This window comes from Eumetopias jubatus, unplaced genomic scaffold (assembly GCF_037043125.1).
Source record: "Eumetopias jubatus isolate StellerSeaLion01/CBP00866 unplaced genomic scaffold, mEumJub1_p1.0 scaffold_7, whole genome shotgun sequence".
NCBI classification, from domain to species: domain Eukaryota; kingdom Metazoa; phylum Chordata; class Mammalia; order Carnivora; family Otariidae; genus Eumetopias; species Eumetopias jubatus.
The window spans coordinates 59,252,404-59,273,622 of NW_028274813.1; the positions used below are offsets into that span (position 1 = coordinate 59,252,404).

At 36.1% G+C, this 21,219-nt stretch overlaps 1 protein-coding gene and 1 non-coding gene across 3 annotated transcripts in view; one reads left to right on the forward strand and one right to left on the reverse strand.

The window, feature by feature from the left end:
* The first annotated feature begins 2,894 nt into the window (after positions 1–2,894).
* LOC114208922 (U6 spliceosomal RNA) lies at positions 2,895–3,002 on the forward strand. Its single transcript, XR_015768700.1, has one exon. It is a non-coding gene; the product is annotated as a U6 spliceosomal RNA (small nuclear RNA).
* A 4,501-nt stretch (positions 3,003–7,503) lies between these two features.
* MIPOL1 (mirror-image polydactyly 1) overlaps positions 7,504–21,219 on the reverse strand; it is a 242,214-nt gene continuing 228,498 nt past the window's right edge. For both annotated transcript variants that reach the window (XM_028102338.2, XM_088025050.1), the window contains one exon: positions 7,504–7,570. In XM_028102338.2, the coding sequence (XP_027958139.2) occupies positions 7,504–7,570 (67 nt within the window). The remainder of the gene's footprint in view (positions 7,571–21,219) is intronic.

Sequence of the window (21,219 nt, forward strand, 5' to 3'; positions counted from 1 at the left end):
GATACTGGAGTTAGTAGACATGTGGACATAGCTTTTTAAGTAACTATGACTAGTATATTCAAGAAAGTAGAAGCAGAGGGAGAGACAATATATTTAGAAAGATGAGTATTTCACCAGAGAATTGCAATGTACCAAAATAAATAAATAAATAAATAAATAAATAAATAAATCAAGAGGAAACTATACAATTGAAAAGTACAGACTCTGAAATTAAGACCCGAATAGATAGCTTTAATAGCAGTAGACAGGATTAATGAAATAAAAGACAATTTTGAAAATTCACAACTAATGTACCTAGAGGAAAAATAGGAAAATACAGAAGAGGGTGAAAGCAACATGTGGGAACATACTGAATAAATATAAAATTGGAGTCTCAGAAGGAAGAGAAAAAGATATTCAAAGATTTCCTAAAGTTGAGAAAAGACATTGAGTTAGAGATTTAATAAGATGGATGAAATCAAGCAAGAAATACACAAAGAAGGTCACAGCTAGGCACAAAACTGTCAAAAACAAAGAAAAAGATAAAAATCTAAAAAAAAAACAAAACAGAGAAAACAGAGACTTTACTTTCAGGATAAAAACATTAAGATTGACAGCTAATTTCTCAACAGGGAAGAGGGCAGCTAAACATTAAGAAGATGACATTTTAAAAGAGTTATAAGAAGATTTATAGTTTTGGCCATGATGGAGTAACCGGGACCACATTTACCCCCCGACTTAAAAAGAAACACCACAAAACCCACCCCAAATCAACCACAACAACAGCAAACAATGGTGAAAATACATGGATCAATGTTTTTGGACTTTGGACAATTGGCAGCCCAGGACAGTGAGCCCTGAGAGAAGGGAAGTGTATGAAGTGAGCCCTACGACTGACACAGCTTACCATCTGGAGAGGTTACAGAGCAGAGCGCAGGGAGGGCTAATGGAACAGAGCCTGGCAGGCTCCCTGAGTTGAGAACACAGAGCTGAGATTGTGGGGGAGGCCAAGGTGGTTAGGATTTGCAGGTCAGAGTCCAGAAGAAGAGTCAGTCCGCATGCAGCGGGGAGTGCTACACAGGGAGAGTATGAGAAAGCAGTGGGCTCTGGAGAGCGGCAGTTGCGTTCCCTGACTCTTCCTCTGTGTACTGACCAGCACGTGTGACGGTAAACTACCAGGTGAGGGTAGGAACTACCAGAAAGGAGCAGGCAGGATAATAACCAAAACTCACACAAGGCTGTGATCAGTCAAAGAGAAACCTCATACTCCACAGGTAGTGCATTCAGAGGGGTGTTGCCTAAACTGTGTGAAAAAAATCAGCCTGACATTAAAGGTACTCTGATCCTGCCTAATAAGCTTAAAAAAGCCTTATAAGGCTCAAACTGTTTCCAAGTAGTGTCACTGTATCCCTGAACACAGCTCAAAAAATTTTAAGGAAAAACAAAAAAATCCAACACTCAACAAGTTAAAATACACAGTGACTGACATCCAAAAAAAGTCAGCAGGCATGCAAAGCAGGAAAATATAACTCATGATGAGAAAAAAAAAATCAATAAAGACAGGCCTGAAAATGGAATAGATAATAGAATTAACAGACAGAAACATTAAAACAGTTCTTATAACTATGTTTTCTATATTCCTGAAGATAACATAAGGCATAAATCAATTCAGGAGAGAGATAAGAGAAATTAAAAAGGCCCAACTTTAACTTTTAGAGATAAAAATACGCCTGCAAAGAATAAGGGTCTGGATGGATTTAAGAACACATTAGACACTGCAAAAGAAAAGATTCGTAAATTTGAAAATAAAGCAATAGAAACTATACAAAATAAAACACAGAGAGGAAAAACAGCCTGAAAAAAAAATAAATGAAGCATGAAATAGCTGTAGGACAACTTAAAGTGGCCTAATATATGTTGAATAGTAGGCCCGGAGGGAGAGGAAAAGGACTTGGGGGACAGAAAACTATTAAAAATAATGTTTGAGGGACACCTGGGTGGCTCAGTCGTTAAGCGTCTGCCTTCAGCTCAGGTCATGATCCCAGGGTCCTGGGATCGAGCCCTGCATCGGGCTCCCTGCTCCGCGGGAAGCCTGCTTCTCCCTCTCCCACTCCCCCTGCTTGTGTTCCCTCTCTTGCTGTCTCTCTGTCAAATAAATAAATAAAATCTTAAAAAAAATAAAACAACAATAACAATGTTATTATTGTGTACATATGTAGAAGTGAAATGTATGATAACATCACAAAGACCATACATGGTGAGACAACGATTTTTGTAAACTGTGATGTGACAGTTTAGACATGAACAGTTTATAGAATCTCTGCCCCAAAGATTCTTACTGCCCACCCCACCCTCATCCTCTTTTAGCCATGTACTTTAAGCTTTAAATTCAAAGTTCACTAAGTTCCCTGCAGGTATTATGTAGTGTATGTATGGTACTTACATTACTTTACCTTGATTGAATAATTGAACAGAATAGAAGCAGTGTTTTTAGATTTCAGCTATTGGTTACAGCAAAATTTCACATACAAATTCCGAAATTAGTAGAAGTGCTTTGTAGTAGATTTCAATCAGTCTATTATTTTTTCATTAAGAGAACTAATCTCCCTTCCTAGGTTCTTTCTTTCTTCCTGTTTTTTTAAGATTTTATTTATTTATTTGAGAGAGAGAGAGCGCAAGCACAGGAAGGGGGGAGGGGTAGAGGGAGAGGGAGAAGCAGACTCCCCCTGAACAGAGTCCATTGCAGGGCTTGATCCCAGGACCTCGGGATCATTACCTGAGCCGAAGGCAGACGCTTAACCAACTGAACCACCCAGGTGTCCCCCTTAGGTTCTTCCTAACCATATTACCAAAAGTGATGTTTATCTTTAATATTTTATTGTTATAATTTTATTTTATATCGAAATAGTTTTTAAGTGCTCGCTTTGGCAGCACATATACTAAAATTGGAACGATACAGAGAAGATTAGCATGGCCCCTGCACAAGGATGACACGAAATAGTTTTTAAAGTTTCCTAAGGTACCTAAAAATTTGTTCCTATCAATTTTTATCTTTATTAAATTTGTTAAGGAAGTCAGACACAGTTTGATGGTGAATTTAATTGGTCTTCCTACTGCAGTATATTTTATAGGCATATCCAGTAAAGGATCTTCAGGACTGTACCACTATAAATCTGATTAAGATCAATGTATAAGAATTGCATTGAAATGTGTAGGATTTGTAGTAGGGGATTTTATATGAATAAATATATATATATATTTTAGATATTTGAGTTTGTGCATTAAAATGCATCTTTGTTAATAATCAGATAGTCAAGAAACTGGTGGCTTCAAAAGTACTAGTGCACTCCAAAACTATACTTAGATAACAATAAAATCAAAAATAAGTATATTAAGATTTCTGCAAAGAAGTAGAAATGGTATACAATATTTTAATGATTCTCAAAAATAAATACTCATCATTGCCCTCTTCTGTTTATGAAATCCTACATTAAAAATAATAACTCCAACCTCTATAAATTTAACTTAAAGTACATAATAAAAAAGAACAGAAAAAAAACTTTCAAAAAAGGTTATTCTAGTAAAAGGATTACAAAAAGTTTGGTAACTTGAGAAGCTACTCTGGAACGTATGCTACTAGTTCAAATGTGCAAGCTCCAACTTAACAAATGTTTAAAATATTTGAGTTTTTAAAACAGTGCCAAAATAAACCACATCTTTTCTAGAGATGACATATTTAGCTAAGCATGAGCAATATAAATCTTTCAACCATTCCATGTATTTGTTTAAAAGCCTCAGGAACCACGTGCATTTCTAATAAAACATGAACAAAATACTGAAGTCACTGGAGCCTAACAGTGGACTTATAAATCACATTTTTAAAAGGGAAAATGTATTTGTCTATGTGTCAGTGTGTATACATCTAAGTATATAGATATATACGTGTATATAGATATTAATAGGTCAACAGATAGGTTAGTTGTAAATAACAGTTATCAACAACAAAATAATGTCAGGAAAAATCTGGGTTCCATGCAAACCATATGTGAGAAGATAAAATGTGTAACCCATGGTTATTTTATCATTATAATGACTCATTAATCATGAGTATTTGAAAATAAAAACTTAAAAAATATCTATGATCCTTAAAAATACTACATATAAAAATGCTTTTCTATGCAACTATATCCAATATTAAAACTATAGATTTTAGTATTCTAACATTTTTGTGAAGTAAACTAATTCTATCAGTAAGTGACTGACAAGATTCTTCAGTTTATTTGAATAAGGATATATACAAAGGACCACCTTTCTCATTGAATTAGGAAAATATTTTATTACATAAAATATTTCAAATATTTTAAATAATTTTAACATAATGGCTTAGTTATAAAGATAGAATTAAAATTTCTCATAGATTAATCATTAACTAATAACTTTGCTATAACTCCTCATACCTTGCCTATAATGAATAACCTTGCTTATAAAGTTCTTGCCTATAACCAGTTCTATCTCTAATAGTTGCTCTAGGAGGTAAAATAAGCCTTGAAGTTCATACCACCATTTGATAAAACTACACTGTCAGGTTTCAGCATCAGGCCAAATTAAAAATAGTACAAAGCAACTCAAGGTTATTTTTTACTAACAATGAATTGTCACTCCTAATGAGTGAAGCCTAAGGCAAAGTATGCTGCTAGTATAACACTATAGAGAGGTGATGTGATGCTATTTGCCCATGCAGTTCACATTACTGCACTTCACTGAAAGAAATGCATACCATCTCCATTGTTAGCAAATTTATATGTATGTGTAGAAAAGAAATGGCACAATAATAACAAAAATTGCAAGAGTTAAAATTTTCATATTTTTTTTCTTACAGAAAGGTTTAGAGAGGTATGGCTGTGTGGAGTTTAGTCATAAGACCTCAGTTGTAAGTCCTAACAAGTCCTTGGCAAACTCCTAGACCCTCTGAGTCTATTTCCTCCTTTGTAAAATGTAATAATAATGATACTACTACAATTATCATCATCATTATTATGTGGTTGATATATATGTATATATAATTTATCATTATTACTATTATATGGTTGTCGATAGGATCAAATAAAAATACAGATGTGAAAGGATTTTATAATAAATCAAGTGCTACACATGTTTGTATTATCTTTCTGCTTTTCTTCTGAACTTATTTTTACAATGGTAAGTGAATTCTCATGTTTTCAAAGGAATTAGACTTGATAAAATTTAAGGCAAACTCAAAGCAACATCTCTGGGTAGCATGGACTACCGAATATGTGGAGAACTGATCTTCAGTGAGCTGGGCCATTCTTTCATAGACAAAAAAATGTAAAGACTGTTTGAAACATTGTTGGTGGACATTTTTAAGTGCCAGAAATCAATTGATAACATCTGGCTGTAATACTTAGCACCTGTAATTTTGTACAGGACTAATTTTCAAGGAGATGTGATGTTTTGGTAGTGATTATCTACATTCACAATAGTAAATGTTAGAATTGTTTTATAAATTTAGCTTCATAATATCTAATTCTTTAAAAGTTCTGGATATTAATGACAGGAATTGGTTGCTCTAATCTGATCAGTTAGGGATAGGAAGAGATGTCTGGAAACTGCAAAATGTCTTTATGCTTAGAGTGTGTTTTATAAAACCCCAAGGAAAATAACTCAAGAAAGATTTGTTTCGTCTTCCGGACTAAACTGAAAATTCAAGTTTACTTGCGATTTATTTGAAGAGGATTCAGGAATGGACTATTTTGTGACAAGAACTGTTCCTCTTTGCTTACCTGCATGACTTAAAAGGCACTGTTCCTTCACAAAGGGAGCTGCACGTGTTTCAATTAGAGCCCAGAGAGAAGACTCCAGGCCTGACCAAATTATTTCAGATTTTTCTATTTATCTAGTCACTGGCCTATGAAAGGCTATAATTCTCTTTAGGGCTATAGAGGAGATCCAGTTAGCTTATTTCTAACCCCTGTTGTTCCTTATTTTCTAATTCTAATAGTTTAAAGAAAAATTAAAAGCAGGCAACATGAGTAAATTCTAAATTGGAACTCAATGGGATGGTTCTAACTGCCTGTTCATTTAATAAATTTAATGAGGAAGAAATTGAGTTTGTTGACATTTTGATTCTTTTGTCACTCTGTGATAAAGCACCTTACATTTTCCTGCAGAGTAAAAAAAAAAAAAAAAATCACACAAATAATCTCCATTGGTATATGAAAGAACGGTGCAATAAATTGTCCTGTTCTTGTCCTCAAAACAAGCAATGGTAGATAACTTAGCTCAATCTTAAAGATCAATTGAAATACTGTATGGCCTTAAAAAATTTTCACTTTCCTACAAAATTTTCACTAATTCAATCTCTACTTGCCTATTTCATCCTGTTCCAGTCATAGTCATCTTCTACTGGCCTCTCATCTATTCAATCTAAAAAAAAGAAATTTTTCCTATAGCCAAATACATAAATTTTAGTTTTATTCATAATTTCATATGATCAGAAGTGACTACTATGCCATAACTACTTCAAATTATCTTTTAAATAAAAGAAAAAAGTAGGTAACCACCCAAATTGCCAGTTTTCTTTTTTTCCACGTCCTTATATTTTTACATTATAATTTTATTGTATATTGGGTTCCCCTCCTCCACAACAAAAATTCAAGTGATAATACTTAACATGTTTGATGGCCTCTTGCCTTTTAAAGTCATGTGGGCACGTGCTAATTTTCAAGCCAAAGGTGTCCCAGCCTACGAGACAGACTTGGCAATTTCTATAGCTTAAATAGAGTTCAGATAATTATTCAGTCACAACATTAAAAAATGTTGACAATATGAATTTAAAAGTACACATGAACAGTATCTTTTTTGTTTATTGAAAACAGTTCACATTATTTGTAGTGAAATAAAAATCATGCCTTGATTAATGTAATTTTAAAATATCAAACTCTTATTGGAACAAAGTATACATTTAATTCTTGGTATTTAGATTTAATATTCTTTAATACTAACAAAGATTATGTGTATGCATTGGAGGAAGACCATACACTCTCATGTCTGAGCTTCTCTCATCAGTTAAGAAATAAATTGTATATTGAAAAATGCATGTATTTGAAGTTTTGACCTAACACAGTAGATTAAGGTTTAGACAATATTTACTTTGCTGCATTTTGACTCAGAAAGGGTCGTATGTGAAGATATGACCTACAATGGTCTCTTGGTAAGAAGATTTATATTCAATACAGTGAGATATAAAATAGTTACAAAATAAGCTGCAACTTCATAGCTACTCATTGGTAAAAGTCTGTAGTTAATACATTTGGATAAATAACTCAAGTCAGCAGCAAAGTGGTTAAACATTTGTGATTTGATTTTATCTCAGCTTGGAATGTGGTTGGAGTGTCCCACTTCTAACAACTGTTTGCTAAGTTAAGGCTTTAGTGTTTACACAGTGTTGAATGAAGCAGCCTGGTCACCAGATGTGATTGCTTCCCCAGACTGCCGTTTTTTCAGTCAGATCACTGTCCTCATGGTCCCTGTTCCAACCTTCTTCCTCAGGACATCCACCAGCCTTTCCAACCTAAGTTGGGGGCAGGAGGGCGGGAAGGGGGGGGGGAAGAATACAAAAAGTGCAGTTATTGTCAGGAATGTTTTGGCTGAAAAAGAACAGTATTTGCCTGTGACCAAGCAGTGCTAGTAGTCATGTTAAGAGACAAAGCATTACTGTCAGCAAGACACACTGGTGCAGAGTGCCAAGTATCTGAGGTTAAAAAAACAGTAACAACACAAACTTTAACCCAGATCTTCAGATTATGTCAGCTTTAGATGCTACATGAAAAATATACCATACTCATTTCAGTACATTTACCTGCTTGCGTTAAGGCTGCGGATGAATCATTTACTATGTAATGAGAAGATGGTACATGAAACGCAGAGCAGTTTCAAACTGATTTTTACCTAAGAAGTACATATTTCAGTACAGAAATACCATCGCTCTTACACCTGTTACTTAGCTACATTAAGTGACACACTGGTATGTTACACAATTCTGACACATGACATTTCTTCCTTCCCCCGAAAGTCAGCTGATGAAAATAATTAGGAATTAGCCAGTTGGAAAAAAGCTTCACGTTTTAGTGGCATGAAAATCATTTAAATATACACAAATGATTTGATGCTAATAAAAACCAGACTTTCTGTAGTACATTTAAAAAGAAGCTTCTATTCTGAGTAATATAAACAGGCTAGCAATGATTCTAGTTTCTAGTCAAAGACAAGTGATTTTTTTTTTTAGTTAATTAAAAAAACTCACCAATTATACTGAAAATAAAGAGTTCAGAAGTCCATTCTGTACTGTTCTTAGGCTACTCTATGGGTGGGAGATGGCATTCATGCAGATCAGTGAGATTTTGCTTGACAAGAGATGATGGAATCAGACCATTAATTTTTTTCCTTTCCTTTTATTTTTTTACTGAAAACATAAAACATCAACAAAAAATCCCGTTTGATGTTACACACAGAGAAATCTTCCAGTTTTCATATACACAATCTTCCTCCTCAAAGACTGGTGAGCGACACAGTCTAGTCTGCTCCAGCTTGCCTCATTTATATGGATCCATGCATGAGGGTCCTTTGCAAATAAACACAGCACAGAGCTAGACACTAAAGGAATGAGGGTATTCTTAGTGTCATACACACTGGTTTACATGGCTAATCAGCTGCATGCAACTCTGAAAGCTAGCTCAAGTTTACTGCATGATTCTGCATATGCTGAGTTCTGTTAATAGAAAACAAGAGGATGAAACAAAATAATTCAGTGCATCAAAAATCTTTGCTTTGAGAAATGCTAGTATTTAGAGTAAAAAGGCAAATCTTGCCTAAGTTTATTACTACAAATTTCTCAAATGTAAAAAATTATCCAAAAGTATTATGCGTCCACTGAAACAGCTTCAGACTACTGAATGAGAAGATTCACTGGACAATTCACCCTGTTCACAGGCCAATCTGTATTAGTTGGATTTTCCCTCGTGATAAAAACTAGTGCTATCTTATACACTCTGAAAATGATGATTTATAGGATTACATAAATTCTTTAAGACAAAGTTTCACTAACCTAAACTTTGGAGGAGGGGCAAGAAAAATATCAGTATGAAAATTTAAATGTATTTTTAAAATATGATAGTAACCTCAATTAACTTAAAAAAAGGACTCCCGCTAGAAATATTGACAGGCCATTTAACAGCATTTTTTGGCATACATTGCAAAAAAGCCAGAAAATATTACTTTCAAGTTGGTTAGTTATATCCCTCCACCCTCATTTATACTACTATCAAAAAAATCTTCTTCGTAATGTCAAAGTAAGCTGTACTCTGCGGAGTTACTATTATTACTACAAACTCAGAATCAGTGGAACTCCACATTACCGGGATGAATCGGTGTTGTGCCTCTTTTGATCTCTCCTTTACTAACAGGCTTATCTACTTTAGTTTCCTTTTTATACATTAGGACATATTTCCATTTAGAACTCATATCTTGCTAAGGTAAGAGGTTAGAAGGAAATACTTAAATATCATGTCTTGCGCTGTCTTTACTATGTTTCAACAATTACTAGATCAACCACATTCTCAGTTTATCCAGGTTGAATGATGTATGAAAATTTGATCTCAGAAGTGAAAAAAATGTCAATTACTTAGTTCTGTAAAAGCTTACTGACTTCTGAAACACAATGAAGCACCTATTCCTTCCTGTAAGGAATGGAATACACCTGCCAAATGTGGACGGTGCCAACAGGAAGGTAGCTGTGTACGGCTGTTGAAGCACCTTGCAGGATTCGCCCACAGGCTATTCTTTACTGTCCAAATCGACAATAGCCTTTAAAAAATTATGTAGCTTACTAACTTGGGTTCCAACTGCTTTACATGTTACTCAATGATAGTTTCCCAAGGGCTTCATGAAATAGGAAAAGGGTTAGAGCTAGGATTAGGATCTCTCCATTTTAAATATGAAGATACTGAAGCACAGACAAGTAAACACTTATACGAGGCCTGTGGTAAAACAGTAAAGTATCTGGGCCTGGTTTTCTTGTTCGCAGTTCAAAGCTAATTCCATGAGGGCTTTCAGACTATAGGTTGATGGATTATTTAGCTTCATTAAAAAATTTTCTCAAGTTCTTACTGAAGTCAAATTGGGAAAGTAATTGTTGGTGTATTTCACCTGCTATTTTAGTAACACATTAAGAAAGTAAATCGATGACAGTGCACGGAATTAGAAAATAATAGTTACAAACTACTATTTGCTATAGTACAATTTCTATATAAATTTGAAAAATATACTTAAAGCTATATTTTATTTTATTTTATTTTTTTAAAGATTTTATTTATTTATTTGAGAGAGAGAGAATGAGAGCCAGACAGCACGAGAGGGAAGAGGGTCAGAGGGAGAAGCAGACTCCCTGCTGAGCAGGGAGCCCAATGTGGGACTCGATCCCGGGACTCCAGGATCATGATCTGAGCCGAAGGCAGTTGCTTAACCAACTGAGCCACCCAGACGCCCTTTAAAGCTATATTTTAGATAGAAAACTTATTTTTTCAATTAACATTATTTTTATATTTTCTACGTATTCAAACAATATATATGTACTACAATGGAATACACACTTTTCTATAGGTAGATGAACATAGTTATTTACCAATTTTCTTAATCAGTGTACTTTTATTTTTCACTCTTAGTGAATATTGTGATATATTTTAAACAGTAATTCTTTTAAAAAATTAATTTATTTCTTAAAATTAATTAATTTTTTTAAAGATTTTATTTATTTATTTGACAGAGAGAGAGATAGCGAGAGCAGGAACACAAGCAGGGGGAGTGGGAGAGGGAGAAGCAGGCTCCCCGCAGAGCAGGGAGCCCGATGCAGGACTCGATCCCAGGACCCTGGGATCATGACCTGAGCCAAAGGCAGACGCTTAACAATTGAGCCACCCAGGCGCCCAAAATTAATTAATTTTTTTAAAGAGACTGCGTGAGGGGGGTGGAGGAGGGGCAGAGGGAGAGGGAGAGAGAGAATCTTAAGCAGGCTCTAGATCCAGTGTGGAGACTGATGGGGGACTTGATCTCCCCCCACTCCCCCGTGAGATGATAACCTGAGTGGAAATCAAGAGTGGGATGCTTAACTGAGCCACCCAGGTGCTCCAAATGGTAAGTAATTCTTAATACTGATTATGTGCCAGGAACTATGAAGTAAATTATGCACACACTTAATTTTCATGATAACTCCAAGGAGTAGACATCATTGGCTGACAAAACCAAAACATATAGACAGTAATTTGATCAGAGTCCCACTGCTAGTGAGTTTTGGAGCTAGGATGCAATATTAAGTCTAATTCCACCTCTTTGATCTCTCTGATGTGCTATACTATTTCCAAAAGCACAACTTTTAAGGCTTATTTCTAAATTTTGGTGGGCTTGAATTACTCTTACTGATTATATATGTATATGTGTGTGTGTGTGTGTGTGTGTGTGTGTGTATATATATATATATATACACACACATATATGTATTTTTTTTCCAACAGAAAGAAGTGAAAACAGAACAAATTCCTCATCACCAACAGAATTGTACCAAAGTAAAAATCTCACTGTAGGTTCCATTTTTGAGAGTAATTCTTGTAAAATTATTCCTTCTATTTTAGGCAATGAGGTTATCCCATCAAACATATTTGGCTTTAAAAAATTTTTTGTTCAAGGAGAAAGAAACAGGGACATCCAAGAGAGATGGATAACAACCTCCATCTAGCAGGCGACAGAGTAAAACTACTTGAAATGCTTCACTTAGGGTTTGCCATTAGTATCAAAGATCTTGCCTGCTTTCAACCATGGCAGCAGGGTGAGAAAAAAGACTTTAAATGTAGTTTTTTCTTTTAGAATTATAGCTGTTCTTCCTCTGCTGGTCTTTTTAATGTGGATTTATCACCTTTTTCTTTATGCTTTCCATACTTTCCTCAAAAACTTGTTTCCTTGATTCCAACTACATGTTTATTATTATTTCCAAATACACAGCCCCTATCCCAAAACTCCCTTCTGAGTTTTAGACTCAAATGCCCAACTGCCTTCAAGACATCTCCTCTTGCTTACTGCACTGGCATATGACACTTAGCATATCTAAAACTAAATTAATTTTGCCTCCCATGCATGTTCAGTATTTATCTTGAATAATGTTTTCATTCATGAAGTTGAAAAAATTTAGAAAAACTTTGTCCAATTTATTATTTTTTTATTTTTCCCATTTCAGCATGGACCTGTGAAAACCTTGTGATGAAACCACTAATGTAGACAGTGGGAAGCAATGAATGGGTTTTAATTCATCTAGTAACATCATTTGCACTTTAGAAAGATTACACAGGCAAGAATGTAGGGATGGGATGGAAGCAGATTAAGCCTATAGGTAGGAAGCCCAGATAGCTGCTGATTAAAATAATCCTAGTGAGCACAACAGGTGAATGTATTTATGCCACATAACTGTACACTTAAAAATGGTTAAAATAGTAAAATTTTATGTTATGAAGATTTGCTGTAATAAAAAGAATAACCCAGTGAAACTTAAAGGCTTGAACTAGAACTGCAGCAGTGCAAATGGAAAGAAGGGTAAGTTTGAAAAATGTCTAGTATACAGAATCCAAAGGATTTAGTGACTTTTGAGGGTAGGGTGGGGAGAGATGGGGTGGGCAAAGATTTCTCTTGGGTGTCTGGTTTTGGTGACTAGATGGATAGTGGTAACCAAGACAGTGTAGAGGAAGATTAGAAGAATTTGTTGTGTGTGTGTGTGTGTGTGTGTGTGTGTGTGTGTGTGTGTGAGTTCAGCTTAGTACATATAAATTTGAGGTGCTGGTGGGACATATAAGTGGGAATGTTAAGTAGATACCTGGTTGTAAGAGTCTGTGTTTAAAGACAGAATTCTAGGTTTATGATACAGATTTCAGTTCAATCAATAAGCACTTGTTTGGTAATTCCTATGTACTAGGTATTGTTCTAGGCACTGATTATTCAAAAAACAGGACATGGTCCCTGCTTATAAGGAGGAGTAAGGTGGAGAAGTAGATCTTTACATGGATAACTCAAATAAGTTATTGGTAAACGCTGTTAAGAAAAGGATAAACACAGATATTAAACAGAACCTAGCTTGGGTAGGGGAGGAAAGGAAAGGCATATAAAGTCTTCCTGATTTTGTCTGAGTTAAGTATTGAAGAATAAGAAGGAAAGAGACATCTTAAGAAGGGCGGGAGTGGAGAGGGGGCAGGATGGGCATGAAAGACAGAGGAAATATCTGTGAAGGCACAGAGGTATGAAAAGCATGATATGGGTCAAGTCCTAATGGGAGTATGTTTTCTTAGAATCATGAAGTAAGAGGTGGAGTATAGTAGAAAATGAGGCTGAAGAGGTGGGCCATGACTAGGTTGCTCTAGGTTGTAACTGAAGCCTTTGGAGTAGATGGAAATGCTTAGAAAGAGAAATAAAAAAGGAGAAGAGAGGTGGGAATAGGCAAGAAACCAAATGAAAACAAATATTTAAAGTAAAGAGATTGGCAAAACAATCTGAGGAAATCGGGAAGTAAAAGATGAATCAAGAATAGGTGCTGTTACAGAATCCAAAGAACATTTCAAGAAGGCAGTGACCAACAGGGTTAAGTACTTAAACAAGATCAAAGTGAAAAGTGCCCATTTGATTTGGCAATTGGGAAAAATGACAACTTTTTTGGGGCAGTTTTAATGGCATGATGGAAGTAAGAGGAAGCCTGAGAGGAATGTGAAAACTGAAGGCTAGGGGTGCCTGGGTGGCTCAGTCGGTTAAAGCCTCTAACTCTTGGTTTTGGCTCAGGTCATGATCTCAGGGTTGTGGGATTGAGCCCTGCATCAGGCTTGCGCTCAGCATGGAGTCTGCTTGGGATTCTCTCCCTCTCCCTCCTTCTCCCCCTCCACCTAAAGAAATATTAGGTGAGACTGATGATCCAGCTACAGCTAGAGACTACAAATTTGTAGGAGATATTGATCATCATAGTAGTATGACTTTTGTTTTCCACATCAGGTCTATGCTTTGGGGATAATTCTGGGGAGGACATATAATAGAAGCAATTGAGAGCAGTTGTGCTCTCTCTCTCTCTTTAAATAAATAAATAAATAAATAAATAAATAAATAATCTTAAAAAATTGAAGGCTAAGTACATGATGTTTTATAAGAGCTCAGCTAGAAAGTAAGGAGAATTATAGTTATAGGGGGATGTACGGCTGAGGAAGTTCTTAAAGAAATGGATGGCATGTGAATGTATTTGTGGACTACGGGAGATAAGACTACAGGAAGACTCTTTAGAGGGAAGGGAAGAAGATGATGCCTTTTTAAGCAGGGTGTCAGAAGATGGGATCATAAGCTTATGATCCCACGACTTATAGCATTAGCTTAAAAATATGAATGGGGGCGCCTGGGTGGCTCAGTCGTTAAGCATCTGCCTTCGGCTCAGGTCATGATCCCAGGGTCCTGGGATCAAGCCCCACATCGGGCTCCCTGCTCAGCGGGAAGCCTGCTTCTCCCTCTCCTGCTCCCTCTGCTTGTGTTCCCTCTCTCACTGTGTCTTTCTGTCAAATAAATCAAGAAAATCTTAAAAAAAAATATATATGAATGGACAACGTTCCTTGGAGACTAAGGGGAAAGAGGTGGGAAGAATACAGCTGTGGATACTGTATGTATGGAGGAAGTTAACTGACAGAACTTATGTCTGCTAGATTCAACTTTCCCCATGGAGTAGGAGGCAGAGTTCTCTGCTGAAAACGTAGAGTAAAGAAAAAAGCTAGAGGAAAATGCTGAAGTTTAATGTGATAAGAAAGGGAGGTGACTTGGAATATGTAAAAGAAATATTAGGTGAGATTGATGATACAGCTACAGCTAGAAATTACAAATTTGTAGGAGATACTGATCATCATAGTGTATGACTTTTGTTTTCCACATCAGGTCTATGCTTTGGGGATAAATTTGGGGAAGACATATAACAGAAGCAATTGAGAGTTTAGAGTATAAGAAGACTGTGTCCTTGAGAGAAATTGATTAAACTTAGAATTCAGATTGGGTAGAGAAGAAAGTGAGTCTGTAAGGGGTTGTTAATTCAGAAAAAAAATGAAAGGAGCAAGGGACCAGATGTCTTGATTAGTGCTGAAGCTAAAAAGCAAGAGTAATTGGAATAAGGCTGTGGTTATTGTGAAAGAGGCAATTTTGATCTTAGGATTTCAGATGTAGAAAATTCTGCCAACATCCATTGTAGCTGAAGTGGATAAGAGGTAAAAGTCATTAGCATTCAAGAGACAAAAGAATAGGGCATATTACTGACATTGATATTGAAGTTTCTGAACATGAATGCAGAAGTTGGGGTAGAGAGGAAGACACTGAATCAGATGCCTGAAATACATTTTAAGGGAATGGCACTGAGCAGATCACTAGATATCACTGAAAAGGAGAGGTAGTGAGTGAGAAAGCTGGATGGTGTAAATCTTAAAGGAGGGAGGGTTTTTACATCAATGCAGAAGGTGTGAAAGTAGCAAAGGGGAAACAGAAGAACCCTCCTTCCTCGTATTTGGGTAGGGGAAAAAGACTGGTGTCCAGTGGGCTACTAGGAAACAAGTGTCCTTGGTAAATTCAAGTTTCAGGTAGAATGTGTGTGTGAAACATTCAGTGTGTAAGTTGTAGATAGAACCAAGGTAGTAACAATGGAAAGAAGGTTCCAGAAAGCAGACTGAAAAGAACTGAGATCAGAGGAATAAAGAGAAGGAGAGAAAGATGGGGAGGGAGGAATCACTGAGCTAATGAGAGAGAGAATAGCTCATAGATGGAGTGAGCCTACTCTCCCATTATAAATTGTAACTGATGAAGTAAGAAGTTCTTGCTCTGTTTTAGCCACAAAATGTAACCGAGGAATACAGACAAAGATACACTGATGCTAATAAAAATGGACATATACACATATGGACATATACACATATATTTATGAATATATACAGACATGGCCATATAAAAATGGATCATCAATTTCACTTTTCTTCACAAAAGAACACATAAGAAATAAGTAAATACTATATGAGGAAAGAATGAAGTTGAGAAAAGAAGACTATTTACATTTGAAACACAATGAAGTGTTTGTAAGTGAAAAGGTGAGGGTAGGAGTAGATAGGAGCGTGGTAGTAACAATGGGGAGTGGTAAGAATGGGGAATTTAATAAATAATTATATGGCCAAAAATCATTCCTTATTTTAACTGGAAACTGCCTCCTTGAATCTCCCACTCACCTACCTAGACCTACCCTTCAAATGGTTACCCTACTTGATTTCCATGAGGTGTTGTCAAAATGTTAAGAGAGCTGTCATGTCTTTATGGTATTTCATTATTTATTTATTTATGGTATTTTTATTATTACACTTCCAGTCTTCAAATGGCTGGTACCTTAAAGTTAGCAAGACTGCTCACTATTCTTCATATTTTTTGTGCATGTTCTCTAGTATGTCCAGTGTCTTTAAAAATATAGGCCCTGGGGCACCTGGGTGGCCCGGTTGGTTGAATGTTCAACTCTTGATTTCGGCTTGGGTAGTGATCTCAGGGTCATGGGAACAAGTCCCACATCGGGCTCCACGCTCATCAGGGAGTCTGCTTGAGATTCTCTCTCCCTCTGCCCCCCCACCCCCTCCTCCTGCACTCTCATTCTCTCTAAAATAAATAAATAAATACAATCTTAAAAAAAATTTACCCCTATATAATAATCCAGTTTAATCATTATAAAGGGAAGTGGGATTGATATCTTCCTTGATTTAGATTTTTACTTCTATTTTAATGCTGCCATGTTTCACTATCAGCTTACACTAATACTCTAACACTAATACTAATATCACTTATACCTAGCCTGCTTAGCGTCCCAAGCCAAGCCAAGTCTCTCCTAGTTTGGACATATACAATTAATATATCTTTTCATTTATTGCTGCACAATAAACCACAGAAAACATGGTGGCTTAAAACAGCAGCTATTTTATTTAATTTTGTCAACTTGGGCTTGGAGTACCTGGGCAATTCTGCTAGCCTTTCCTGGCATCACTCATTCAGCTGCAGTCAGTTGGGGTGGGGTGGTCATGTGCCTGACAGGTGGTGCTGACTTCTGCTAGGATTCTCTCTTTCTGTGTTATCTCATTCTCACCCAGATAAAGCTCAGACTTAATCACCTAGTGAACATATCAGCAAGAGAGTAATACTGAAATCACTAAGGCCTCCTGAGAACTTGTTTAGAAGTTGTACATCACTTGGTTTATTTTATTGGTTAAAGGGAGTCACAGGCCAGCCCAGATTCCCAGGGTAGGGGAATAAACTCCACCTTTTGACAGGAGCAGTTGCAAAAAATTCATGGCCATTTTTATTCCACAATACTGATCTTAAAAAAGTGCCAGATTTTACCTTTATCCATGTCAGATTTCATCTTGGTAAATTAATTAATTAATTAATTTATAGACTTTATTTATTTGGCAGAGACAGAGAGCACAAGCAGGGGGAGCAGCCGGCAGAGGGAGAGGGAGAAGGAGACTCCCCACTGAGCAGGGAGCCCGATGTAGGGCTCGATCCCAGGACCCTGGGATCAGATCTGAGCTGAAGGCAGATGCTTAATGGACTGAGCCACCCAGGTGCCCCCATCTTGGTAAATTTAGCTAATTTTTCCAGCAATTTAACATCTTTTGTTATCTTGAGTTTTTTACTTTTTGTACTTATGACAAACTTACATTTATGTTTTTAACTTAGGTATTAAAAAATGTTGAACAAAAAAGTACTGAAACAAACTCTTAGAGACATCCTTACAGGGTCATAATATGTATTCCTATTCGATTAGCTATGAATTCTCCGAACTGTACAGTCACTTTTTTTTTTAAAGATTTTTATTTATTTATTGAGAGAGAGAATGATAGAGAGAGAGCATGAGATGGGGGAGGGTCAGAGGGAGAAGCAGACTCCCTGCTGAGCAGGGAGCCCGATGCAGGACTTGATCCCGGGACTCCAGGATCATGACCTGAGCCCAAGGCAGTCGCTTAATCAACTGAGCCACCCAGGCGCCCTGTACAGTCACTTCTTGATCTTGTCCACAAAGATGTTTTGAAATACTCTGTCAAATTGATGGTTAAAATCAAGATATTTTAGAGTTCTTCCTCCTCACCTACCAGTTATAGAGATTAATTCCTGAGATGCAGTTAGATTTGCAAAAACCCAGAATATGGTAACTGGGATCAGCCTGGCTGCTGAGGATAAGCCCTTAGTGGGTACCTCAGTGAGCGACTTGGTGGGTCTGCAACTATGGTAACTGGACTGGCTGTAGGGTGCCATCCAAAAGCACTGTTAACTATTTCAATTAAGTACCTAAAGGGCTTAATTTGGGCTTTAACAGATACCCAAATAGGTCTACCTGATGATCTGTGGCATGGAAACAGAATTTCTGGGCTGTGATGATATTTGGCAAATATGATGAGTTTGTAGGCCACTGCTTGCTTAAGCTGTTATCATTCCTAGTATGGTCCACACTTACTCTATTTTTAAATTTAATTTTGAGGGTTGGTCTACCTGTGTTTCAACATTCAAGATATATTTACTGAAAAACTTCACTGAAAGGTCCATGAGTGATTCTTTATTAAAAGCAAATAATGAATTCCAAAATATTACCAACTTAACAACACTACGATGGTATTATGCACTTTGCCTTACCAAAAAAGACATCATTTTTTTCAACAGGTTCACTATTAAATAGATGTGGACCTAGAAATAAATATTATTTTTTATAAAATTTAAAGCCTAAAACATTTGTGTATTCTTGTTAGCAAACTCAGTGTTAATAATAAATTGTGGTTAATTTGGAAATGGGCATAATTTATTTACCGGGAACAGGACATTATAACATTAATAGCTAAAATAAGATTTCAAATGTAATTATATTAGAGAAAATGAGGGAAAAATTGATACTGGCAGGAATGTAGAAAGCCAAAGTAATTATAGCCAGGCCAATTTACTGAAGGAAAGAAGATATAGGACGATTATTTACTATTTAAATTCATATAAAATATTTTAAAAAGGACATCACAAATATTTCATTATAAGTAGATAATAAATAGGAATTCTAGATGAGCACCACTTTTAAGATTTATTTATTTATTTATTTATTTATTTATTTATTTATTTATTTGAGAGAGACAGAGAGAGCACACAGAGGGAGCCTGACATGGGGCTTTATCCCAGGACCCTGGGATCATGACCTGAGCCAAAGGCAGATACTTAACCAACTGAGCCACCCAGGCACCCCAAGATTTTAATTATAAAACACTTTTAAAAGATATTTGTCTCTTTCTTAGAAAATATTACTAATGCAAATGACTAGGGAAACTTTTAAAAAAAGTCTTGACAAAAGATCGTGTTAAAAATCTTAGCCTTGGGGCCCCTGGGTGACTCAGTCAGTTGAGCGGCTGACTCTTGATTTGGGCTCTGGTCATGATCTCAGGGTTGTGGAACAGAGCCCCACCTAGGGCTCTGTGCTCAGTGGGGAGTCTGCTTCTCTCTGGCTCCCTCTGCCCCTTCCCACCAGTTGCCCCACGCTCTCAACTAACTAACTAACTAAATCTTTAAAAACAAAAATCTTAGCTTGGTTAACATGTCATTGGTAAGTTTGGATATACATGGATATACTGTGACAACTGGAATCAAGCATTTGTCCCCCTGTTAATCCTTATAAAATCTTTGAGATTAAGTAGAAAACAAAAAATGCATTTAAAAAGGTTCTCTTACTACTTACTTGATTCAGGTCTCTCCGATATTTTATGATTGTCATGAGATTTAAGAATTCCCATCAGTACTGAAATGTTGGTAAACTTACAGCCTAAGTAGGCTAGAGCAGAGTACATGCCTCGGTTTTGTTTAAATACATTCAGTAAAAAGGCCTACATTCAGCAAAAGCTGTGCATTCTCGGCTCTAGTTTTGACCTAAAAATAACTTTCAAATCAGTAATGTAAATTGAGTATACATAGTTTTCACAACCTCCACTATTACTCAAGACATAAACTTTACCAAATTATTATGGTTCTCAAAATGATTTGGGGTCATGTCTTCCCTACACCTCTAATAAAGCAGTCCAAGTAACATTTGTCTTGTTTGGGTCAGGCATGGGGCAGAACTGTAAGAGTGGCCAAGTTTGCCTTTATTTCTCAAAGAGCTATGGCTAAAATAATTTGATAATGACAATTATTAAAACAGAATTCTACCAGTAATAGAGAACTCTAGAGAGAGAGAGAAAACCACAACCAAAACCCAAAATTAAATCCAATGCTGAGCAGAAATTGACCCAATGGCACTTCTTTCACTTCCCATTAAGAATCCAGTCTTCTATGGGGTGCCTTAGTGGCTCAGTGGGTTAAGCAGCTAACTCGATTTCGGCTCTGGTCATGATCTCAGGGTCCTGGGATAGAGCTCCAGGTTGGGCTCTGCATTCAGCAGGAAGTCCACTTCAGTATTCTCTCTCTCCCTCTGCCCCCCCGCCACTTGCTCTCTCTCTCTCTTTCTCTCAAATAAATAAATAAATCTTTTTAAAAAAAGGAATCCAGTCCTCTCACACCTCTCACACTCTCTTCCCTTTGACTCTTAATACTAGCCTTAAAGAAAAGTTTTTTGAGAACAATGTTATGTGATTGAAAAAAAAAAGGCTACAAGAGTATCTGAATTTTATTATGAAACAAACCCAAATCTGTGAATTTCTGATACTGAAATTTTAGATATAAAATTATAGACAGGTACCAAAATAGATATATTTTGGGGATTGCATTATCTCTTACATGAAAACCAAGAATATGACTATTATCTCTGTCTACATATAAAATTGTCCCTGTTTGTTGTCAAGTGGTATTTTTGGCTGGATCTGCATCATTAAAAAAAAAAAAAAAAAGAAAATGAAAACAAATTGGGTACATGCAGTCAATAATATTTAGTTTTAAAGCATCATTACTAACCATTTACTAATTAGCTTGTTGATTTCTTGCATAAATTTCAAGATAAATCTGATTCAATCATTTCCCCTAAACTATTCTCCTGTATAAAAAATATTTCAAGTAACTAACAAAGGATACAAATAATACGGATAGAATAATTTAGCTCCTCAGATATTCATTATATAAAGCATTATCACTTAG